This window comes from Microcaecilia unicolor, chromosome 1 (genome assembly GCF_901765095.1).
Source record: "Microcaecilia unicolor chromosome 1, aMicUni1.1, whole genome shotgun sequence".
Classification (NCBI taxonomy): domain Eukaryota; kingdom Metazoa; phylum Chordata; class Amphibia; order Gymnophiona; family Siphonopidae; genus Microcaecilia; species Microcaecilia unicolor.
This window is the reverse complement of record NC_044031.1, coordinates 460,876,374-460,903,102: the sequence shown is the minus strand read 5'-3', so window position 1 is coordinate 460,903,102 and position 26,729 is coordinate 460,876,374. Positions and strand designations below refer to the sequence as shown.

At 41.1% G+C, this 26,729-nt stretch overlaps 1 protein-coding gene across 1 annotated transcript; it reads right to left on the bottom strand.

The window, feature by feature from the left end:
* Positions 1–19,012: 19,012 nt before the first annotated feature.
* On the bottom strand, positions 19,013–20,452 carry LRRC30 (leucine rich repeat containing 30). The gene has a single exon (XM_030190127.1). The coding sequence runs from the start codon at positions 20,284–20,286 to the stop codon at positions 19,399–19,401; it is 888 nt and encodes a 295-aa protein (XP_030045987.1). The 5' UTR covers positions 20,287–20,452; the 3' UTR covers positions 19,013–19,398.
* Between the last annotated feature and the right edge of the window lie 6,277 nt (positions 20,453–26,729).

Genomic DNA, 26,729 nt, shown 5'->3' with positions numbered 1-26,729 from the left:
GGTGGCTCTAAATCATGAAGAGTTCCTCTCTGTCTGCATACGCATCTCTCTTGTTTTCCATATACAGTCTGAGTTTGAGAATTAACAGGCAGCATATGTAGGTCACAGATGGCTGGTGGAGTCTGTTCTGTGCAGCACACACACAATATTCCTCCTTTTTCATGTTCTTGAACCTCCTCCTCTGAGACTTTCCAACATTTTGTGGGGATTTCAGTGCCTCTCTAAATTTTCTTTTGGCCATGAGTCCTTTTTCATGGCCACACTGTGTGCAGTGATGATTGGTATACATACAATATTTTTGAAAATGTTGGTGACCCTTGAGATTGAAAACTCAAAAACACTGCTTTATTGCTTTAGAAGAAATTCTTGGAGTTCTAGTTTTTATGGAGAAAACAGTTTTTGGAGTGGAGCTTTTCAGGGGCTTTGACAACAACTTCAGAAATTTTAGAACAAGGCCAGTGCCGGACAGACTTCTACGGTCTATGTCCTAAAAATGGTAAGGATAAATCAAGAACAGGTGTACATACCATATGTAATGAGTTTATCTTGTTGGGCAGACTGGATGGACCTTACAGGTCTTTATCTGCTGACATCTACTATGTTACTATAAAGGGCAACGCAATCTCAGACTGGTATATGCAGAATCAAAGCATATCATTGTAGAACTGTTTTATACACATAGGGGCCGATTTTCAAAGTGATTTAGCCAGCAGGAGAGCCTCCTATCTACTTAAATCACTTGTGCCTGCCTATCTGCTGATATTCAGCAGTATCTAACCAGACCGTGCCACTGAATATCAACACTAAACACCTCTGAACTGTCTGGTGAATGCAGGGGCTGACTATGGGTGGAGCTTGGTTAGTGTCCATATTCAGTCCTCTAACTGGATAAATAAGTGAATAAAGCTAGGACAGCAAAAACGTTGTCCTAATTTATCCACTGAGCTTATTGGGCACCTGTCTGAATATCAGCAAGTTAAAGGAGCTGATTCTTAACGCAGAGAAGATGTTGGGAGATAGTCCAATCAGCAATTTCTTCTACAGGGATAGTGTTTTTGCAGCTTGATTGCTGGAGCGAAGGAAGAGGAGGAGACTTCTGAAGAAGATGTCAAAGAAGCCAGAAATGCAGAAAAGGACTCTTGATTCAGAGGGAGGCAGTGACTTGAAGAGCAGGAACTCATCCATTCAACCAAGTTTTTATTTTATTTTTCATGGTGTCTGTAAATACTCAGATGAGCCAAGCTTATTGTTTGATTCATGTCCTAATTTTTTTTTAATACAGTGGACTTCCAGAGTGAATAGTAAATCATTTAAGAGTGAGTGTTGAAGAAGGCAGAGGACATAGGATTTATTGAGTGACCATCCACTGAACTTGGGCTTTGGAAAAAAGTCTACTCCTCTCCCTATCCCCTCCCTTTCTGTGGTCCCTGCAGCCAAAACCAGTCTATCCGGGGCCTAGATATAACAGTTTCCAGCACCTATTGCTCAGTTCCTAAACTGTTTTGCTTTACAGTAGTAAGATAGTATTAATAATCTTACCATGCAGTCAGTGTACTCACAAACATTAATGTTCAATATAAAACATCACCTGGGTAAACCCCTGACACATACGTGCCATGTGTTTTTGAATACGTTGACTTCTAGCTTTTTTGAACATTTGCAAACTGAATTTGTAAGTGGTGAGAACAGCAAGTGCCACATCAGATGTATTCTTTGCATTTCCATTCCTCTAAGGAGGCTTAAAAATGTAACAGAAGAAAGAAGAATCCATCGTTCCTGCATGGAAAAAAACAACAGGGGGGACTTAACATACTTTATTCAAAACCACCTGCTATATTTGAATGCATTTGCTTACAATTAGGAAAATGACCCCAATTCATATCAAAGAAGAAAAGGAATTTGAGTAATAGACTTTGACATCCTCTGCTCAACTTTATATGCAAAATGTATCTGTTTTAAGCATTAAATTATCCAAAAGAGATCACTCCTGTGGGCTAATCACAAATGCAGGCAAAACACGCTTTAAATTGTATACCCAGACTGTCACAATGCTTATGGCCCAACGTTTGTGAAAATTCTTGGGGTTCTGCTGAGAAGGACCAAAAGATGGATTTTCTACGAAGAGTCAGTTTATTTTAAAGTATTTATATGCCACATATTGGAATTTCTAGTCTTCATCTGGGGATAAGAAAGGGTCCCAATACCTGTGAGAGTGCTTCAGAAGCTAGAGGGCAATGGAGGAAGACGTCCGTAGTCTGTGCTATGTGCAAATTCTGTTTATACTAATATTACCACCCTCTGAGCTCTGATGTTGAATTGTGTGTCTGGCTTTTACTTTCTATTGGAAGTATATACTTTTATTCATTGAATTTAGTTCACATCTTTTCACAAGTAGCTTAAGGCAAGATACATCCAGGTATATTAGGACAACATGCACACTGTTTGTACTGGTTTTTTTTTTTTACTTGTATCAAGTTACCCAATAAAGGTTTTGTTCTTGAACAACACCAACCTGGTATATTGTGAAATCTGATTCTGGATTGGGATTTATGCTAAAAACCTCAGAAACCTAGGTCCCTCAACGACTGTCTTTTTCCCCATTCACTAGGAGTCCTAGAGAGAATGGTGGACCAGTTTGATCTATCATTTTGAATATGCCCCTCTATTCTACTAGCCAACACTTAAGTTATATTTACTAGCAAAGTATATCAAAGAGGTAAGGAGGACATCATGCAAAGAGCACTCACTCAGTCGATCTTTGACACCTAAATAACTTCAGAAATAGCTGTTACAAAAAATTGAACTGCAGATCTTCTTTCAACCTGTTTAATTATTTCTGTATTATTAATACACTAGTAAAAAAGGCCCGTTTCTCAAAGAAATGAAATGGGCGCTAGCAAGGTAATGACTTACTGCGATTAATGTTTTAAATGGAAGTGTTAGGATAAATGTGCTGTGATGGTAATGAATAATTTTCATTGTTGTATTATATGTAATATTATGGAGTAAAATTAGATGTGTATTGTTGTATGTATTTCGATTGTTTTGTTTTTCTGTGGTTGATATTTAATGTATGTATAGGATTTTAATAAAGGAAAAGAGAATGTAGATTTTGAAACAGTTTTATTCCGAATATATATATATTATGTTTACATTTGTAAGATTTCTTTATAAACAATATCTGCATGCTGCACAGAAAATGACCCCTTCTCCTGACGCTCCTCCTTTCTTCCCATACACTTACCTCTGCTAGGTCCCTCGATGTCGCGTACCATTGCCTGACACTCCTCCCTTCTTCCCATACACTTCCCTCTGATAGGTCCCTCGACGTCGCGTACTGTTGCCTGGCAACTGTGCACCGTTGCCTTGACTCATAGAAAATGACCCCTTCTTCTGACGCTCCTCCCTTCTTCCCATACTGTTCCCTCTGATAGGTCCCACAGCATCGCAACTATGCACCATTGCCTTCACTCTCAGTGTTCTGCCCTCGACGTCATCATGTTTTGACGCAAAGGCGGGGCAGAGAGAGATGTGACAGACTTACGAATATTACGAACTTACGAATGTTATGAACCCTTCACTGAAGCCACGGAGTCAGCTTCAGAACATTGGAGGTGCGTTTTATTATAGTAGATTAGCTGTGATCCTTAGAAAATTCAGCTGAGGATTTTTGGCCCTCACCCCTCCCCAGCCCAATACCAGAACTGTTCCCTCATGTCACCAACATCCTTCCTCATCTCAGCAGACCACAGCAACACCTTATTCTCTCCTCCTATACCTCTGTTGCAGGTACGCTTTCCATGCTGGCCGCCTGTCTTGAGGCCTCTCCACAACTCATTACACAGATCTGCTACCTCGCTCTCTTTGTGAAGTACATACACTGGAGGTAATTTTATATGCTTTTTTCGGCATATAAAGCCTGTTTTACATGCAGGAAAATGCTTTCGTAAAAATTGTTTGATTGCACGGTCAAATAAAAAGCAGGTGCAGAGACAAACCCCTTAACTCTATAAAATGGCTTAGAACATAAAGTTGAGTGCCTGATTTATAGAATAAGGTGAGCTGAACGTGCACCTTAATTTAATAATTGGTTGTTAATTGGAGGTAACAGCCAATTATTGGCTTAAATTGGTGTTAACTGGCACCAGTTGGCAGTTGTACACACAGGGGTGGCCCAAGGCAATCTGCTGCCTGAGGCAAAGGATGACATGGCGCTCACCTTCCCCACCGCACCCAGCTCCTCATCAAAACTACAATCAGGGAGATCTGCATGAAACAAAATATTTATTTTTATTGTGACTTATAAAACTACTTGTCCCTGAGATATGTTCAAAAACAGAATAATCCATTTGTGCATCGAAAATTTAAACTTTTACAAAACAGATGCAGATATGATTCCATGCGCCCCAGTGAAAGGAGGATTTAATTTTACTTCCGTCTTACCGCTTGCTAAAAGGGAAGTACCGCCAGGCTACCACAGCAGTCCGGCAGTAGTTCCACCCCCAGCACTGGTGTGTGCCCAACGGTAATCGGGCAGTGCTGCGTGCTGCCCGGTTACCGCCGGGTTAGTGTGGGAGCCCTTATCGCCACCACAATGGGTGGTGGTAAGTGCTCCCCCTGAAATGGCCGCGAAGCAAGTGCTTCACTTGCTGCACGGCCATTTCCTGAAAAAAACCCCAAAGACCTGCCTTTTACCCGCTGTGGTAAAAGGGGGCGTTGGTGCACATGAAAAACACGCACCGATGCCAGCTCAGGCCCCTTTTGCCGCAGCTTTGTAAAAGGGGCCCTATATGCACACATCTATTCTTTTTTTTTTCACAGCAGATGTAAGTTTGTGCAAGGACGTTTGTATGCTATTGGAATGGTCATGGACCCTATTTTGTAAAAATCCTCAAATTCCAATACTTTGGGACTAATGCATCCAAACAATATATGTCCAAAAGAAGCCAATGTCTTTTCATTATAGCAGTTCTCAATTATTTTTATATAGTATCAGTGCATAGGATGACTTTCATATATGGAGAACACCTTTTTTATTTATTTACTAAATTTTCCAAATTAAGTAAACAAAGATACAATATCTTTGAGGAAATATTACAGAGCACAGGAAAAAAAAAATTCATATGGAGAACACCTTTTGGCAATCAGCCTAACAGTCCCACCATATACCCTAATCACCAGTCCTGGAAGTTCTAATAAATACGTTTGTTTTCTTTGTACGTACTTTATTCAAACTTTTATATTTCAGAAAGACAACTGACATAAAAATCATCAAAAAACATCACAATAATGAACATAAAAATCCAACATGTAGTTCTTTTCTCTTCATTTAGTTAACAAAACTTAAAACCAGACATTCCCCAAATTGAATTCATGTTTCAAGTTTCCATTTTTCTACATCAGGGGTGAATTCTTCAGCATAGGTCTTCAGTTCCTGCTGTCCCGCTAGCGTCTAGACCAAAAAGAAAATGGCGCCAGTCTTTGTATCATTCAGCAAAAGGAGCAAGTTTAAAATATATCAATCCATAATGCGTCATAATCGGATAAGGGAGAGCCATTCATTTTCTACATACAATTCTTTGAGATGTGTGATTGTAACAAAAAAATTTAAAACTGTTCACTGTAGCGCAGTTGATGATCTTGATCTTCAGAAATGAATCCACCACATACCATCATCAATCATCCAATTTATGTTCAAATTTCAAAAAAATGATTAACTAAAGGGGTGTTCCGCTACAGTGTCCATTAAGGCAAAGGTTCACTGTACATAGTCTGGCCCACATAGGCTAATTTACAAGGACAAAAAATAATATATACTACATATTTAGAGGCACATGTTGAATTATATCTATCTAACCCAACATTGAAGAAAGGATCATTTTATGGAAACATTTTATGATAATATCTTCGTTCTTTAGGGTGGAACTATTGATGAGTCAGGTCTTTTTTTTATATATGGTTTAATTCCTATGATCAGAATTTGTTTTACCATGCAATTCAGTTTTTCTCAAATTATCTTTCTGGATATAGAAGTGAATATGGTAAATTTAAAATTTCTTTATACTATATATAGGAAATGCAGTCCAGAAATATTTTGCTATATTCAACTAGCTTTCATCCACGTTCAATGATTATTCATTTCCTCTACTCACAGTTTTTGCACTACTGGTGTATTTGTTGTACCACTAAGGAATATAAAAAACAACATAAAATTCTGGTTCAGAAAATCAGAGAAAGAAATTACGATGAGCGAGACATCTTCCATTCTTAAAAGAAGGCATTGAACAGTAACAGAGATCTACTGTTATTAACTACACTAAGAAGAAAGGAGAAGAAGATGAAGCCAAGCTCACTTTTATTATGATATATTTTACAATATCAAAAGATATTATTCAATTATATATATTTTAGGGGCCCTTTTACTAAGGTGCGTAGGCGCCTACGCATGTACAACGCGTGTCAAATTGGAACTACTGCCCGGCTACCGTATGCCCTGGGCAGTAATTCCATTTTTGACATGTGTCCAAAACACACGGTAGAAATTTTCTACCATGTGGCTCTGGAATACACTACCAAAATGACTGAAAACCACGAATAATCATCTAAAATTCCGAAAAAACTTACCTTTTCAAAAAGGCATACCCCACAGAACTGACATAAATACCGAATAATGAAATATGACAATTTAACCAGGAAACAGACAGTACTCAACCCTGACATGATCCCACCCTAGCATTCTGCTTGGGATGAGCCACCCCAATCTATTTAATGATGCGTCTTTACTGTATTTGTCACTGTAACGGTACCCCTACACTGTATTTGTTCATACCGGAGTCTGTAACCACCTCTCCGGAACTATGTAAGCCACTTTGAGCCTACTAATAAGTGGGAAAAGGTGGGATACAAATGTAAGAAATAAATAAAAACAAATAAATATCACCTCTGACTGGCCACAAAAAATGTGGGCCGGTCAGGGGCGAGTCATGGGACATGTTGAGGAGGAGCTGGGGCTTTTGTGGTTGCTGACAATATTCATCCAAAGCCCACATAAGCTTAAGTGGGTGATTTACAACAGCTCAAAATTCACCCACTAAAGCTTATGCGGGCCCTGACTGAACATTCGGCTAGGACCCACGTAAGCTTTTTTTTAAAAATTGAAGCCCTTCCTTGATCCCCCCTCACCTCCCAATCTGTGGCCACAAGACTCTCCTTCCCCCTTAAATGCCCCTGCCCCACCCCTAAACCCCTTCGTAGCTCAGGTAGTCCCCCCTGGCCTATCTTGGTCCAGTGGTGGTTATTGAGGGCAGGAGAACAGCCCCTTTGCTTCTATCTCTTGCGGTATCTTTGCAAAATGGCTCTGCTCCTGCCCCCAATGGCCACCACTAGACCACCAGGGATCAAGGTAGGCCCATGGGGGTGTACTTGAACTATGGAGGGGTTGGGGTGGGGGCAGGAGTGTTTCAGGGAGGGGGATGCAACAAATCGGGGGCTTGGGGGGGGCTTCAATTTTTTGGAAAAGCTTATGCGGGTCCCGGCCCAATATTCAGCTGGGGCCTGCATAACTCTTATGTGGGCCTGGCTGAATATCGGCTGGGCCTGCATAAGCTCTGCCACCCAACCTACCCAGACATGGTCCAGTAGTGAATATTGGGGGCTAATTTAGCCAGCAATGGTAAGCATTTTTTTAAAAATGACCATTGTTGGCTGAATATCGGGGGGGGGGGGGACAGAGCACAACAGCTTCTAGCAAATGACCATTTTCGGCAAAAAAAAAAAAAAAAGACTTTTCAGCTTCAAAAATGGCCATGTTCACTGCTGAATTTTTGGACGTTTTTCACAAAAGTCCAACATTGGATTTAGACATCATATCGAAAATGCCCCTCCACATGTCCTATCAAAACGTTTTATGCAGGTACACTATTTAAGCAAAAAAATGGTAGTAGTAGACAGTAGTAAAGCACAACAGATTCCTCTCTTTTTTGACACTGTGTATTATTAAATCATTCTTCTGAATCTTTAAAATGCTGGATTATAGATCACATTCCAGCAATTTAAAGAGGAGGAAATTGTGATATGTATTTGTACCAGAGAGAATGCTAGATGCACAAGCTTCAGGCTATGCAACCGTGGGGTCTTAACGCAGCTGTTGAGTGGCATTATTTATTAATTTTGTTTTTAAATTAAAGATAACAATAAGCACTATCCAAGGAAGAAATGTTAGTAGTGTAGATAACATTATACTATTGAAGCTGCTGAGATAAAATGAATTCTTGAATGCTTTTCATTAGCTAAAGTGTCAAACTTTTTAAAAATGATATTTTTTTTGTTTGTAAACCTTGATTCAAACACTATAAAAATTTTCAACCTAAAAACTATTGGAATAAGAAAGTTTTTAACTAACTCCCCCACACAAGCACACACACACTTTTTACAAAGCCATGCTAGTGGCTGTCATGTGGTAATGCCAACACAGCCCATTCACTTTAAATAGGCTGTGTCGGCATTATCGCGCCGGCTGCTGCTAGTGCGGCTTTGCAAAAGGGGGAGGGGGGTAAGATTAGTGCTTTTAATCAAATTTCCAAAGTAGCTCCACATTTAAAAGACACTGAATAAAGACAGCCAAAGTAAGAAAAGCAAGTTCACAGTTTTGTTATGTACTGGAGTTAAAAGTTTCACCACATAATTTATGGGTAAGAAACAAGTTTCAATAGCGGAATGTATAGTTTTTAATGTTGAACCAAGGTCTGATGATTTTATTGTATGTGACTTTAAAATTGGAGCAGGAGAGTCATGTGTTCATGGATCATATGTCTCTAGCATAGTTATCATCAAATCCCTCATCAATAACTATTATTGCTGTTGCTCACAGACATCACACAGTTAGCACCATATTGAATGGATGCTACCACCCACTGTAGTCAACATCAGAACAAACCAATGCATTTCTCTGCACTATCCGATTATTGATAGCACAAACAGCATTGATAAGGCTGCTCTATACCTAGAAGAGTGATATGTGCTAGCCTATCTTCAACGATATCAGTTTCAATGGACACTAAACTGCTCCTAGGGTAACCAGCATCGGTAAGTGCTCACCTGCCCTAGCACCATCAACATCAACAAATGCAATCGTCATCAACGAGTGTTGGCCTATACCTAGCACCATAATGAATGTCGGCCTTTATACAGAACTGCCAGCAGAGAGGAGCATTGGTCTTTCCTAGCAGCAACGTGTGCTGGCCTTCATCTGGCATGGCCAAGAGCAATGAGGGCTGGTCTTAATTCTAGCAGAAACCAGAGAAAGGAGGGCTGGTCTTCATCTAATGACATCAGCCATGAAAAGCATTGGCTTACACCTAGTGCATGCAACAGAGACAAGCAGCGATGAGTATTGGCTCTATGCACACCAAAACAGAAAGTTCTGTTCTTATTCTGGTACCAAGAGAAGTGAAAAATGCTGATCTCAGCTTAGCACAGATAACAGTGATGAGAACTGGATGCAACACATTGCAACAGCAGTAATAGGTACTGCCACTACCTAGTGCAGATATAAAAGTGACAAGCACTGATATTAGCTCAGCTCAAATAGCAGTGCTGAGTGCTGGCATTAACCTAATGCAAACAGCAGTGGTGAGAACTTATCTATACCTTTTCTGCCTGGAGCAATGAGATTTGATCTTTAGTGTGATCCTGGGTGATGAGTGCTGGTCTATCTGTCAAACAGCCAGCAGTGAGAAGGACTGACCTACCTGTAGCAGTACTAGAAGTGAGGAATACTGGTCTTAACTTTATGCAGGTACTAGTAGCAGTAATGTGCACTGGTATTCTTTAGCACAGCCAGCCTTTAAATCCACTCAGTTTGGTACCCATTACAATCAATTGCCCTCCTGTTACTAAGGGTGTTTTTTTTTTCTCAAAAGGTGATAATGCTGCTTTAGTTGAGAGAAAAACTCAGGCCAGCTGCTTAGAAGGCACTAATACACTCTGCTATATCACAATCCAAAGCTTTGGTTGTTACCTTTGTTTCTTCTGTCAGTTTTAAATAATCCAGACAGGCAGCTCTAGGCCAAAACTCCCTTCCTGTCCTCAAGGGACTTCATTCTAAGGCTCCTGGGGAGGGTGAAGGGAGGGAGAAAGCAGCCCACTGCTGATTGAACCAAGCAGAGAGCTTCCTAAGGTCTCTGAAGGCACATCTGCAACCTTGCTTCACCAGGAAACCTCTCACCCACTGCAGACAGAGCAATATTGATCAATTTCCAAGTTGCTCCAGCCTATATAGGGAAGACAAGCAGATTTGTTTTGTCTCTGCTGACCTTTCATTTGAGCAGTCATGTTGGCTTTATGAATGGAGGCGAAGCTAGTCACCGATATCCTTTTTTCTGATTCAGGACCATATCTTTTAAACCCTTCTACCTGTAGTCATAATCATAAAATTACTGTATGTATGCAATGTGTATTGTTACAGAACTTAGTTTTGATGCTAATAAAGACGCAGCTATCCACTGAATAATTAGCACAGTTGTACTGCAAACTACAAAGTGCACCAAGCTAAAACTGTACCAAAGGGGCAGCCTTAACTGAGGAATTTTTATTTCTTGTAGGCTTTAAGTCTACAAGACGCAGATGCCCCACTGTACATGTTTAACCTTGTGAACCTACTGCCCAGAAATGCCAAGAGATCAGCCCGCAAATTCCTCAATCTGAACTTCCCCAGTTGTAAAGGACTTAAATCAGTGGCGTACCAATGGGGGGGCCGTGGGGGCGGTCCGCCCCGGGTGCATGCCGCTGGGGGGTGCCGCGGCGCGCGCCTGCTGCACGAGTTCGCTAACTTCTCTCGTTCGCTGCAGCTCCCTCTGCCCCGGAACAGATTACTTCCTGCTCCGGGGCAGAGGGAGCTGCAGCGAACGAGCAAAGTTAGTAAACTCGCAGCAGGCGCGTGCTGCGGCACCCCCCCCAGCGGCATGCACCCGGGGGGCTCTTTCGCAGGAGGGCGTCCTCGCTGCATTGGGGGGGGGGCGCTGCACCCTGGGGGCGGGGCGCCGCCCTGGGTGTCCGCCCCCTAGGAACGCCACTGACTTAAATATAAGCAGGCATATGCCACTACCTTCTCCTACAGAAGTACACTGATATGGAATGGGTTACCCCCAGCCCTAAAAACTATGGACAATCTAAGCAACTTTCACAAATCTCTGAAGACACATATCTTCAATAGAGCCTACAAAAAGAACCCTTAAAGACACAAATCACCTCCTAAACTATCCTATCTAACACCACCTTCTCTAATTCCTCATCCATCTTCTGCTTACTTTTGATTGTATCCAATATCCTGTCATGACTTTGTCATAACAACACTCTGTAAGCCACATTGAGCCTGCAAATAGGTGGGAAAATGTGGGGTACAATTTCCATAAATAATAATAATAATAATAATAATAATGTTAGGAATTGATGGGATTATATAACAGAGTCTATTAATAGGATGTTTAAATCTGAAATTAATTGTGGATTCTTTGGTCTATATCTTTTGCTGTATACATGTTTATGAGTTTTTGAAGCATACATCCTTCTTCTAGTAGCTAAGTAAGGTATCATCTCATCTCTAAAAGCTTGTTTTTCTAGAGATATAAAATACTGAATTATATATATTTTATTTTATTGACCTGGCAGTTTCCTCCTGCTTCTCTGTACTTCAAGTCCAATCAAAACCACAGCTGAGATCTGGCACTATGAAATAGATACAATTTTCTTGACAACCTTTCATACCAAAAATTTATCAAAGTAGTTCACAATAAAGCATATCTATAAAATAATAAAGGAAAAGAAAAGAAAATCCGGTAATCCCGCCCCTACTCAGACTTTACACTTCAAATGCAACTACCCAGGGATGTATCCCCTACTTTATATACCATCCCCTCCCCCCTCCTGAACATAATTAGTCCATTCACTACTGTAACACTCCTCTCACCAGAACTCTTTCCAGAACCCGGCAATCATGAGCAATGAATCTGGCCACTAGGTGGCACATGACTTTCAAAAGGATTTATGCAGTCAACATAAGGGAGGGAGGGAGGGAGGAGGATTGGAAGGGGACTTTTTCTTAGGGTATTGGGAGTGAAGGAAGAAAATTGGAAGGGGGCTGCTTCTATGCTTCCAGGGGGTGAGAGGGAGGGATAATTGGAAGGAGAGCTGTGATTTTCCTTTCTGGGGGGATGAAAGGGAGGGAGAGAAGGGGAATCAGGGAAGCAGAGCATAACTGCATTCTTTATGTTTGGTCTGGGGCCAATATTCAACTTGGGCCCCAACTGTACTGAACAGCCTTTCGCTAGATAAATTTGTGGAAGGAATGGCCAGAAAGGCTTTAGCAGAGATGCTCAGGTTTGGGTAAGGTTGTTGATTCAGTTTCCACCATAGAATTGGGTCTTCAGTTCTTGGTAAACATGGCTCTGTGAGGAATTTGTTAATTATAGTTTTCTAGTCTAAAGTTGTTGAAATTTTTCCTTTACATCATACTTGAGGATGAGAAGAATCCTGTGCAGCCCAAAAATGAAATACATCTGAAGAGCGTTCCTGATGTATTTTCTTTTTGGGAGGTTCTGTAGTTTTGTCTTCAATTTCAGTTAATTTCAGATTATCTGAAGGTTGAGATGAATTATGTGAATGTTGAACAAGTTCATGTGCAGTTGAGAAGAATTTCACAGTCCATTGTAATTCATCTGTTATCATTTATAACTTAAACCTTGTTGATGCATGTGGCAACCACACGAAATGCATTTGGAAATCGCTCTATAACAGATTGTATTGTCTTTGAAAGTGCTTTCTTTATTCCATCATTAGGCATGTTATTGAGGTAAAAACTTCATTGCAGGCAAACGAGAGATTTGAGAAGGATTTACTTATTTCACGGGTTATATTCAAAGCGTTTTACCAGAGAGAAACTTTTCATCAAGTACCATTGGTGAATGTTTGTCCTTTAACATCATCCACTTCATATATGTAATGAGGCATAGCTCTGTTGCTTTAACAAATATTCCAACATATAATATGCTAAGTTTCATCTAGTCACAACATTGACCAGAAGTTGATGCTGAGGCAGATCCAGATGGTTTGTATCAGGGCCTAAGAAAGACCAGAAACTGGACAATGAATGAACATGAAAAACCAGACAATGGGGAGTGAGCAGAAGGGAAATTTTGGAGACTTTGAGGCAGTTGGTAGAAAGTATCTGTTTTTACAGAACACCATGGAAAGTGGCAGTTGAATGTGTGCAGGTGGTAAGAACCCAGGCATATAGCAAACAAGGGGAGGAAGACCATATTTGGTATAACAGTGGCTGGGATGGAAGGGGAAATCAGTGGTACCATTACAACATAAGTCACGTACACATGTTTTTGTGACCATTATGACCTATAAATATAACTGAAAAATAAGCAGAAAGGGAGGGGGAGGTAGATTTTCTCTAACTGATGAATCAGGTAGTAGGAGTCTCCCCCATCTAACCTGTATTCTTTCCATTGGCCTGACTTAGCTTTTATTTTATTCACCTGACTTAATTTTGTTTCTTTCATAATAAACAAGTAATTGTTTATCCTAGCTTTGTATTACATACTTCTTATTTCTAAGGTACTAAGGGGTCCTTTTACTAGGCCGCGGTAAAAAGTGGCTTGTGGTAGTGTAGGTGCATGTTTTTGGTGCATGCCGGGCTAGTTTGTACTGTATCTGCAAAAAAATGGGCTTTTCTTAATGGGACAGGAAAAGGGCATGCGGTAAAACTGAAACCAGGGCGTGCCTAAAACCGGCCTGAGCCCTTAATGCCACCCATTGATCTAGTGGTAAGGACTCACGTGCCAACTGCCAGTTACCACTGAAAAGAGCGAGTGGGAGGAAAAAAATAATCATCCAGGCATTACAGGCACACAGCAAATCTGAAATTAACACCAGGGGGGCATGGTAGCCTGGCAGTAGTCTATTTTTGGTGCATGCTACTCGCGTGTAGAGCCTAACACACCTTTGTAAAAGGGCCTCTAAGTAATTTTGGTATAAGAATTGGTAAGTAAGGGGGTCTTTTACTAAGGTGTGCTCATGTTTTTAGCGTGTGCTGGCCTTACAGAGTTTAAGGGGGGTTTGGACAGATTCCTGAAGGAAAAGTCTATTGAACATTATTAAATATATATATTTTTTTTGGAGGGAGGGGGGTTGCCAGGTTCTTGAAGCTTGGATTGGCCGCTGTCAGAGACAGGATGCTGGGCTTGATGGACCCTTGTTCTTTTCCCAGTATGGTGGTGCTTATGTGCTTATGTGTGGGTGCGCTAAACGTTAGAGACTCCAATGCATTCTTATGGGCATCTGTAACATTTAGCGTGCCCACAATTTTAGCGTGCACTAAAAATGTGAGCACATCTTAGTAAAAGACACCCTAAGGATTTCCCTAATAAGGTCGGTTTTTGCGTGTAAGGGTGGTTAGCGCTGTCCCTCACAGGTCAGCGTTATTCCCCCCACCGCTTACAACTTCACATGAATAGCATGTAGATGAAGATGTGGCATTGGATGCATGTTCAAAATGTCCAACTTATTTTCTTGACATATTAATCAATGTTGTTATGGAAGCTTGAGAGAATAATGAGTTATGATTGCATAATTGCAGTGTGTGAAAAAACCACTATGTGACGTACCTCTACATCTCTCAGATCTTTTGTTATATTGCTCCGAATATGAACTCAGCTTACTGAATATTCTAATTTGCCAGCATTTCTTACAGGGCTTTAGCTAGGCCAGCTCCTGTGTGACTTCCATGAAAACACTCACAATGCAAAAACAGCAAACTGTTGCCAGAAGTCATCATTGATCCAGTGAGCAGTAAGACTTACAAAGGAATCATTTTTCAGAAGTGCATGACACAGTAGTGAAGAAAATTCTTTTAGTTTATCAATAACATTTTGCACATTTTCTTTAATCCATTCATACATTGAGATACACTTTTCTGAAATATTTGCTTGACAGCATTATCCCCCTGAAACTATATAGTGCGCCTAGTGTTCCGCACTGAAATTCAAATAATAATGAGCACTAATTGGCAGTAATTAGAATTTACATGCACAACTCGTTAAGCGTATTCTATAATGCACTGTGCCTAAATTCTAAAGCACGCAGCTCAAAAGGGGCATGGTTATGGGTGGAGAAATGGGCATTCCAAAATTTATGTGCACTGTTATAGAATATGTCCCAGTGTGCCTAAATCTACACACCAGCATTTACGCCATGTTTCCCTTGGTGTAAATGGATGTGCATAGTTTTAAGTGCTTTTAAAGCGCCACTTACAGAATATGCTTAGGTGGAAATTTAATCCGCGTGGAGTTTTTAGGCTGGCCCTATGTGTCTAGACTTTAGAATGAATGTTGCCTTTTTAAAGCTGACATCTTTGATGATGAAGAAATGCTGAGCGTCAATGGTTAGCGTTTCACCAATAGCCTTGTGTACCCTTTGGGGCTCTGGGCTGTATGTACCACTACTTTTTCTTCAACATAAAATCACTTAAGGTTGGTTGACTTTCCAGGTTCTTATTTGTACTTTCAAATGATGGCACCTCACAGTTCATCAGCATGCTTTTATATTCATTGGCATGTTTGTGCTTTAAACGATTATTTAAAGTTAGGGCCAGCGAGAGACACATGTAGGCCTGGGACAGGATTACCCCACCACCACCACCACCTGGGCCACTGCCAGTCTGCCGCGCCATGCCCCCCCTCACACTCGGGCAGCCCCCCACACTCAGGCTGCGGCCCCCACCCCTGCCTCCTTATCTTACTGTCCTGTATCTGATCCTCCGTCGTCTCCTGCTCATGTGTGCTGGGACCATGGTTATTGCATTAACACAATCATCCAAATCCTGGCACACAGGATCAGGAGAGAGACAGACCTGGAAGCAGGTAGGCAGGAAGAAACTTCTACTCCTTCGAAACCTTGCTGGTGCTGGGCCCCACCTTGGAGGCCGGGCCCGGGGAATCTTGCTCCCCCTCTCCACAGCCCTGTTTAAATTGAAGGGTGTGAAGTTTTTTGGCTGGCCTATGATGTGAGAAATCAATGCTTTTCACATGGTGCATATAACTTTTCTTGGATCTTCATCCATTACCATAAAGATTTCGTTATCCATTTCTTTAGTTACAATTTAATAACTCCCTTCTATAACCTCTAAAGCCTAAATTACACCACTTGAAATAGTCACATTTACACAAGACAAAAGAACTGATGTATGATACATAAACATTTGCTTCTCAACACAAAGGTTGAGCTGGAAGTAATAATGTAATAAAGCAAAGTTCACACCAGCCCAGCATAGGATACCAGAGAATCTTGTGTGAAATGTTTGTAGCACATTTATTATTCATATTTTGTTTCAAACTGTCAACATACATGAAATCTGAGGAATTCTGCATTTGTTCAAATAAAGTTATAAAACTGTAAAAAAAAAAAAAAAAATTGCCACAATTTACCTATGCAGATGATATTCAGATAATGGTCATCTTGGCCCACAGGCCAGTCCTAATATTGCTGACTAGTTGCATAGAAATAGGCTTAAGCTAGATCCAGATAAATTAAGTGCCCTTATCTTTTCTAGGAAAGGTAATATTTGCAGTTCCCAATACTTATTATATCTGTGGTTCAAAAATTCCACTAAGCAGTTCTATTAGGATTTTGGGGGTTTCCTTAATGAACTAAACGTACAACTATTTCCCATCTGGTTAAAACAATGCTTCCAAAATGATTTGCTTAATCCATAGCATATTGGATACAAAAGCACTATGGGGTGAATTCTATTTATGGCAACAAAAAAAATCAGCGCTGAAAAAAGTGCCATTTTATAAAACATACTTAAAGTTAAGTTAAGTGTGGTTTATAAAATAGTGCTTACGTCCATGAATCATGGCAAACTTTAGGTGTGGCCATGTGCACCAACTGAAACATTGCGCAAATGTACATGCCTAAATTAGGTGCATATCCCTCTCATTATATAACAATGTGTGCAAATGTTGGGGATGCCCCATTCTACCCAAGACCAGGGCCGTGCCTAGGGTCTCTGGTGCCTCCCTGCAGACTATCAGTTGGCGCCCTTGATGCTGACGCCCCCTCCCCCCCCCCCCCATGGCATCTTCTTTCTCTCTTCTCCCACCCTGCCCCCTTTTTCAGCCCATTACCATAAAAGGTGAATGACAAGTTGAAGAACAGCAGGCAGAGGGCGCACAAGATGTACCCTGCATGCAACATATTTTCGGATATGTGGCTAATAAGTCAATACAAATAAATGTCTGGCTTGATGATTGATGGCTGCCTTGGAAGCCTGAAATCCCCCAGAAATGGGGAGGAAAGTTATTCTGCGTGCCTGAGGGTTCCACACAGCCTTCAGAGGCAACTCTTTGCCAGCTTTGAGAAACAGGAGTGGTAGCTTGTAAATATTTCAAAAGGATCGCAGGAGGCCTTAATACTGATTCAGACTGTGCAGAAAACAGCAGGAAACAAAGACCGAGCTTCTCAAGGAAAGTAGCGACCACCGTGCTGCTAGATAGATTATAAGCCTTCCTTCTGGGATTCTACATATAGGTCTGATTTCAAATGGAAATCAGTGTTACACTTTAGGCTGTAATGGCTCTGGCAGTTTGCTTTTAACTACATAAGCTGCACTTTTCACACCTGACACAAGGAATCAGCGTTCGGTATCAAACTGAGCAAGGCTGTATTAAAATACAGTTCTCTGCAGGTCAGTGTTTTTTTTTTTTGTCCTTTGTATTCCACCATCGGATCTTACTTACCCTGGTCTTGCTCTGCCCTTAAGAGTGCTTATAAAAGCTGTTACAGTAAAAGGATTTGAATGTAGTCGTGTGCACGTAGTAGCTCTCAGTAAATGAACTTCCAGACCCACGGCAACACCCAGTCCTCCTACGGTCCAAATAACTACTCGACGGCATGGAAGAGCTGGCTGGGCGGTGCCAAAGTCAGAGCCGAGCGCTGCGCGTGGGAAGGCAGCAGCGCATGCGCACTGACACGCCAATGCGGTATGGCGCTAGTAGGTTGTTTTTTTTTTTAATCAACGGCCGACGCAGCGCCCTTGAAGGCAGGCGCCCTCCTGCGGTGCTTACCCCGCTTACCGGGTTTGCCCGGCCCTGCCCAAGACCTTCCCATTCCATGCTCTCTTTTTAAATTTCTGCATATATTTTGATTAAATCTAATTAGGTTCAATAACTGGTTGTTAAAAAGATAATTATTGGCACTAAATAGTTCATTATTCAATTAAATTGCGAGTGCAAATTGGGTGCACACACCCAAATTTATGCAAACAATTTTTATCAACTTTTGTAGAATTCAGGGGTATGGGGCAATTCTATAACTGGGTAGAGGTGCCCAAATTATGCAGGCTGTGACCCTAGTCTATAAGAGCACGTATATGTCTAAGCGCTCTGATATAATATTAGCGTAAGTTGGCATCAGTGCACCTAAATTTAGGTGCATACATTTATAACATCCCCCAAATTCTATATATGGCACCTTAAGTTGTATGTGACAATTTGGCCACTTGGCCAAATTGTACACACAACTTAATTGATTAACAAGCAAATCAGTGCCAATAATTGGTACTTAACAACCAATTAGTGGCACTAATTGGCTGTAATTAGAATTAACATGCACAACTTTCTAGGCGTATTCTATAACGTGGTGCACGTAAATTATAATATGCATAGTCAAAAAGAGTGCATGGCCATGGGCATGGAATGGGTAGGTTATGGGCATTTCAAAAAACTATGAGCAGTAATATAGAATACACCCGATCTGCACCTAGGCACAGATATTTAGGCCTGGTTTTAGGTGGCCTAAATGTGTGCACCTAAATCTTTTGTCACAAGAACAGCATGCCTAACTTTAAGTGTAGTTTATAGAATCATGCTAACAGCATAGTTTTACAGCGCTGATTCTTCAGGCGCCATATATAGAAACGCTCTCCCCCCCCATGTCAATAGTAGGCATAAATGCACACACCTAAATGCAACAATAACATACATAAATTACACAAATGTTAGATTCTTCTATGCTCTGCTCACGTTCCTCCCCCTGTGAGGGTACACCACATTTCAATGCTTTAGTGTCTCACCAAGTGGAACAGAGCTGGTTAGAAGCCCTTAGTAAGGAACTGACAACACATTACAGGATATATTTGATATGTCCCTTGTGGCTTTCTTTCTATATGGTAGACATATCACTTGTTGCAATTTTATAACAAGTAACCAACTTCTTAGATTTAGATCAGGGTCAACATGGCTGCTGTAAATTCACTACACTCGGTATTAACAAAATAACAAAACTAAATCTGTGATGACAGCAAATGGCTTTGAATGGAGTCTGGTGATTTACTATTTAATTTTGTTGGTTTATGTCTCTCAGGTAGTTGTAGAGAGCATCCAGGCCTCCCTCAACTATCTCTGGCAATGGTTTTGCCAAAGGGTTATGCAATATATGAAGCCCTTTGTCTATTGGATTCCAAGCAAGTTTTGACAATTTAATCAACATGAAAAGATTATCAGGTAGAGTCTGGATAGAATTGTAATCCACATTTAGCAACTCAAGTGCAGTCAAAAAGCAAATGGATTTTGGTAGTACCCGAATGTTATTACACTCTACAATGAAAATCTGCAAGTCTTGCAAGTACTGGATATTTTCTGAAATGCTTTCAACCTGGTTGCATCCCAAGTGCAGGAATTCTAAACTCTTCATTGAAAAAACACACAAAGGAATGTGAATGAGTTGATTGCTGCCAAGATTTAGTTTTCTTAGATTTGCCAGGTCCATAAAGCTTAAAGGCAGTTCGGTAATGCCATTATGTGACAGACTCAGAACTTCAAGCTTGCCACAGAGGCTCAGCTCCCCTGGTACTTCAGTCAAGCAGTTCATATCAACAAATAAAACCTTAAGGTTTCTGAGAAGTCCAAGCTCCTTGGGCAGGCAGGTGATGCGATTTCCGCACAAGTTCAGCACAGCAATCTGGTCAAGTTTCCCCACAGCAGGGGGAAGAGTAGAGAGATAGTTGTGTGAGAGGTTCAGTTTCTGTATTTCTGGAAGATTCCACACAAAGCTGGGAATATCTGTCATACCTTTAAGGACTAGGCTGAATTTAACATATCCAAATGAGCGTGTGAGCTGGGACTCTGGATCTGATGCTCTTGGAAAGACATTTTGCCTTGAAGGATATTTACGTCCTTTCTTCTGTTTGCTCTTTGAGGCATGTCTGGAGTGATTGACACCCATATCCCTTGGATTATAGATATTGTAGAGTAAATTTATGTTAGTCTTTCAGCTTTAAAAATATTCGTTTGAAAGTAAAATGAAGGTTTGAAAGGAAGACGAAAGGTGCTGGGATGTGACTTGAGAGCTGTTTCTTCTACAGTGAAATGGAACTTTTGAAGATGCTGGTTTAAAGTTGTTGTCAGGCAGATGGTAATGAAACACTTATTTCCGAATGCTGAATAGTCTTGTTCGGTTCATACTGGATGCCACAACCCAGCTGTGCCTGTCACTCCTCTTGCTTCATTGGACTGATAATTTGTCTTCACTGTAAATAGGCCTTTGGAAGCTGTAGATAACTTTGACAGGTCAGTCTTCTTAAATATCTAAAGTGTGCAGTTTCAACAGAGACACACTGAGGCACATCGTACAATCAGCAAGGCTTTTAACATGAAGGCAAGTAGAAATCACATAATTAACTAGGGATGTACTCTTAATTGCTTGGGTGATTGATTTATTTGTGCAAACGACCTTGTTGACATGGTCGCTGAACACAAATATTTAAATGTGCATTTCACAGGAAAGAGTTCTCAAGGTAGTTTAGGCTGGTCCTTGCACATATGTACTGAAACCATTTGCATGAGGTTTCCCCCTAAGACTGATGTAAATAATCACCATAGCATAAATAATACAGACAAGTACTGTTATATATATATAGTGTGTATGTGTGTGTATGTGTATCTCTCTCTCTCTCTCTCTTTATCAATATATATATATATAGATAGATAGATAGATAGATAGATAGATAGATAGATATATCTATATCTATCTATCTATCTATCTATCTATCTATCTATCTATCTATCTATCTATCTATCTATATATCTATATATATATATAGATATAGATATAGATATATAGATATATAGATATATAGTTATATTAAATAAAAACATCAATTCATCTTATCTGACCCACCATGATCATATCAGTCTTGTTGAAATGCCCTCAAGGATCACTCATTCAGATTTGTGTCAAGTTCAGTAACAAGCAGCACTATACAGATTAAATACAAAACTTCAGTGAGAGCTCTCCTGTTTTTCTCTCCTGAATAAGATTGATGAGATTTGCATAATTCCCGACGGTTTGGACCTTCAACTGATGCATCCTGGCAAATAGTCCAAGATTGGCTGGATATTAACCTCCCAATTCTATAAATGGCACCTAAAGTTAGGTGTGCAAATGCTTGCCCACTTATAGAATAGGGTCAGTTGTGCACATGACATAATTAGCTAATTGGCACTAAGTAGAAACAATTGGTGTTAACAAGCACTAATTAGTAGTTGTGCGGGTAACAGAGTTACACCCCTATTCTGTAAACGGTCTCCTACCTTCTCTTGTACGCAAACTCCAAAGTGGGTGTGGCCAAGGGAGGGGCAAGAGAGTGTCAGCGGCATTCTAATCCTCCCATGGCCACACCCACTTTGCAGATCCACACAAAAACACTTAGACGCTATTCTATAAATGGGCATGTAAGCATGTTTTCGCACAGGTCTGACATTTCTGCCCCATTTCAGCGCCTTGCATTCATTAGAACCTTTTTCTGCACTGAATACCCAGTGTGGAAGTAGCACCTAATTTTTGACCCATATATAGAATTTCCCTCTAACTGTCTTAGAGAGGGTGATTGTACACATTATTTTCATGCATATAATATACATTTATTCATGTAAACAGGTTCTTATACAATTAGGTCACACCTAAAAGTACATACAGTGCAAGCTGGCATGCACAGGAACATGTGCCAATTATGCCTGTAAGTTAGTTGTCTAATAAAAATCTATCTAATAAGGTGTGAATTGACACTAACAGTCATTAGTGATTATTGGAGTTAATTTGCTCTAATTTGCAGTTACATGTGTATTTCCACTTAGGCGGTATTCTAAAATTCTTGCATCTAAATTCTTTAGCATGTAATTGCAAAAGGGACATAGGCAGGGCTAAGCATTTAGAATACTGGCAGTTAGACTTGTAACTTCTACATTTAGACACAAGCATTTATGCCTATCATAGAGCTAGTAGTGCTCATGCCTAAAGTTATTCACGTCACTGTGAACTTAAACCAGCAAGGCTTAATTGCTGCTCTAGAATTTGTGCTCACAGCACACACTTTAAGTGCCTGACATTAGGTGTCCTGTACAGAAACACCTCCTATGAACAGAAAAATTCTCTATGTGGCATACACACAGATCATAATACTTTGGTATTGTGCCCCCAGATTGTTTAATTAATATTGTCTTGCTAAAACAAAAAAAATTGAGCCTTTATAAGTGGTATAATCAGGTCATCAGGAAAGGAAGCATAATCCACAACAACAACAACAAAAAGATGTTTATGTATTGGTAAAGGTTAAATCTATCAAATGGGCTCATTGAAAAAGATAGAGAAGACCAAAAAAAGAGGGGCCCAAAAAAGAGCAAGAATCCAAGGTTTACGTTTCTGTAGCCAGACCAATTTTTTCATTCCAGCAACTCGCCAAATTTTATCTAGCCAAAAGCGTTGGGAACGTGACTCCAATTCCTTTCATTTCTGTGCAATGCAAACCTTGGCTATAAATATTAATTGTCTGATCAAATCCAAACGCTCATGATAAACTAAGTATTGTGGTGGTATTCCCAAAAGAACGAAAGCTGGGTCCAGTGGAATCTCTACTTGGAGTAGATTTGTAATATATGTAATTACCATCTTTCAAAACAATAGGACATGGGGGCATGCCCATCACATATGTGCCATATGTCCTTGGATGGATCATCCTCTCCAACATAAGGGAGAAGACTGTGCTTGCCATTTGTGTATGCGGTGCAGAGTGAGAAAGGTAGAACAGAGGATTCTCAACTGTGTTAGTAAGTGTCAGTGAGACGGAAGAATGAAAGGAATAGGAGGGGTACCATGTGGCTCTAGAAAAAAAGAAGACAGATTGAGCCAGTCCGGATTTTACTTCCATTGAAAGCAATGGAAGTAAAATCCAGACTGGCTCAATCTGTCCTCCTTTTTCTGGAGCCATATGGTAACCCTACCGTAGTGCAGAAATTCTCACTGTTACTTGATTGATACTTGCTAAACACCAAAATTTAAATGTGCTCACAGGAAAGAATTGCTGCATTGTTCTTGTTTTGATTATTATAATAAAAATTATTTGAATGAAAAAAAAATTGAGCCTTTGGTGTTTCTGCCTTGATTTTCTGTGTTAGCATCACTTTGTGCCTTCCCTGATCTTACCTCAATTCCTTTTGTTTACATTTTCATCCCCTCCGCTGCCCCGCCCCCTTCTCCTATTTTTATTTTCGATTTCAATGCTTCCTTCCTTCATTGGCATGGAGGAGTGGCCTAGTGGTTAGGGTGGTGGACTTTGGTACTGAGGAACTGAGTTCAATTCCCAGCACAGGCAGCTCCTTCTGACTCTGGGCAAGTCACTTAACCCTCCATTGCCTACCATGAGTGAGAAAGCACGGGGTACAAATGTAAAAAAAAAATTGTCTCTTTCTTCTGAGTGGATATTTTAATGCGCTATCTTTTCTTTCTTTCTGTTTCAGCTTCTCTCCTTCCTTCCTTTCTTTCTTTCTCCTTGTCTTCGCTCCCTATTCTTCCTCTTCCTGGCAGCATTCATTTTCCTGTAATTCTTCTCCCATTCTTCACTCCCTGGATTCCTCTCCCATACCCCTCTACAATGCATTGCTTCTCCTCTCTCTTACATCCCCCATCTCCATTCCTGTCTCTCGCCCAGGGCTGGCGCAAGGGGTTGTGGCACCTTAAGCCAGCTTTTGCTTTGGTGCCCCCACCTTGGATCTGTAGTAGCTCTCCTGTCCTGCCCACATCACCTCCTTTCCAGTCAGTTCCCATCATATTCTTTAAACAGCAACAAGAGTGTGTTCCTTTGCTGTCACTGCTTTGTTCTCTTCTCTGCACTGTTGTTGGGTAGATCTCTCTTATGTGCACCCTTCTCCTCCACTGCTAACTCCAGACTCTGTTCCTTTTATCTTGCTGCACCATATTCCTGGAATAGACTTCCTGAGCCGGTCCGTCAAGCTCCATCTCTGGCCGTCTTCAAATCTAGGCTAAAAGCCCACCTTTTTGATGCTGCTTTTAACTCCTAACCCTTACTCACTTGTTCAGTACCCTTATTTTATCATCCCCACCTTAGTAATTCCCTTATCCCTTATTTGTCCTGTTTGTCTGTCCTAATTAGACTGTAAGCTCTGTCGAGCAGGGACCGTCTCTTCATGCTCAAGTGTACAGCCCTGCGTACGCCTAGTAGCACTATAGAAATGATAAGTAGTAGTAGTAATACGAATAAGTAGTTCCTGTTCTCAGAAGAACAGGAAGTATCTGTTCTCGTGTTTTTAATCCTTTAATTGTGCCGGTGACAGTGCAGGGAAGAGAGCACAACGGCAAGACCAAAGCAACACATTTGTGCTGCTGTGAATGCTGAACTGGTGGGGCAAGTTTTCGGTGCCCTTGAGGTTTGAGGCCTTGAGCCAGTGCTTTACCTGGTTCATGCCTTTAGCCAGCCATGCTCTCTCCATCTCATTCTCCCCCTAATTCCCAGTCCTTTATTATGAATCTTTTGTCCTGTACCCGCTCCTCCATCTTCACTCCTATAAAGCATTCTCCTTCCCTTAGTCCTTTATCTCTCCTATTTCTGGCCCCCTTTTCCAGTCCATTCTTCTTCCTTGTCCTCTTTGTATCACATCTCATCTGCCATCCCTAGGTCTCCACATCCTCCCATGATTCCTGGTGATTTTCATCTGCCAGCCTATCCTCTCATCTCTGAGCCCCACTTTCCCTACTCTCCTCCAGTCCAAGCTCCGCACTATGAACCCACCAATACCAGTCCTCTCCACATGGTCGAAGGAAACATCAGGGCAAACGATCCATACCATAGCCCCTGACACAGCACTTGCATGAGAGAAACTCAGCCAGTATCGGGTATATCGTGTACTTTTATACCTCTCGTGAATAAAGTATTTCCAAAGGAAGTTTTCCTTGTGTGATCTGCTCTTTTCATATTTTTTGTTACATTTGTACCCCGCGCTTTCCCACTCATGGCAGGCTCAATGCAGCTTATATGGGGCAATGGAGGGTTAAGTGACTTGCCCAGAGTCACAAGGAGCTGCCTGTGCCTGAAGTAGGAATCGAACTCAGTTCCTCAGTTCCCCAGGACCAAAGTCCACCACCCTAACCACTAGGCCACTCCTCCACTGTTGCTACTATTTGAGATTCTACATGGAATGTTGCGATTCCACTAGCAACATTCCATGTAGAAGTCAGCCCTTGCACATCACCAATGTGTGCAGGACGTCAGACTCACAGAAACAGAAGCCTGCGCAGCCTTCTACATGGAATGTTGCTAGTGGAATAGCAACATTCCATGTAGAATATCCAATAGTATCTATTTTATTTTTGTTACATTTGTACCCTGCGCTTTCCCACTCATGGCATGCTCAATGCAGCTTACATGGGGCAATGGAGGGTTAAGTGACTTGCCCAGAGTCACAAAGAGCTGCCTGTGCCTGAAGTGGGAATCGAACTCAGTTCCTCAGTTCCCCAGGACCAAAGTCCACCACTCTAACCACTAGGCCACTCCTCCACTATATTGCTCTCCTCATGGTCGTACAGCATGAATTCCAGCTGGAAAAGCAACAGTCAAGCAAATTTATAAAACAAATAAAAAATAAATATGATATGTGGATGCAAATATACTTCTTACAAGATTAGTCCCATATGGCACAGGAAATTGGCATGCTGTTAAATGTCATGTGTTCTCTAAGATCAGCTGCATGCTGCCAAGGCCACAGTGGAAGAGCTGGAAAAAGAGAGGAGAGAGGAATCCTGCAACAGTCAGTCACATTGGAATTGGGGAAAGGATATTGTTGGGGTACTGAAGTCGAGGGCATTGGCTCCAAATTGAGAACTACCCCCCCCCCCCCAAAACTGGGGGCATTTGGTAAAGTTAAGCAAAATATTACGACAGAGATTTTCAAAACCTCTTAATCACATAAATCAGCCTCCCTGAAAATTGCTCTCCTCAGCTCAGTGGAAAGTACATGCAAGTTTTATGTATTTATGTGGGCTTGATATACTGCCAAATAGATCCAGACAGGCGACTAAGCAGTTTACAAAAAAAACCCAAAAAGTCAAAATAAGGCCAATGCAGATGAGAATGCCACAGAAAGGGTGGTAGAGAGAGAATCTAAGAAAGAGGAATCTGAGAAGGGGGCTCAAAAACCAAGGAAAAGAGATAGGTGATAAAAAGAGCTATGAATGAAGGGAGAGAAGAGATGGACCTAAAAGAAGAAGGAAGAGAATTCCAAAGTTTGGGGCCAAAGTAACTAAAAGCAGTGTCATGGGAGATGGTGAGGTGGAGGGGAAGGGGACACACAACAGACGATCAAAAGTCACATTTTGAA

Coding starts and splice junctions, on each gene's coding strand:
- LRRC30 (XM_030190127.1), bottom strand. CDS start 20,286: ATGGGTGTCAATCACTCCAGACATGCCTCAAAGAGCAAACAGAAGAAA.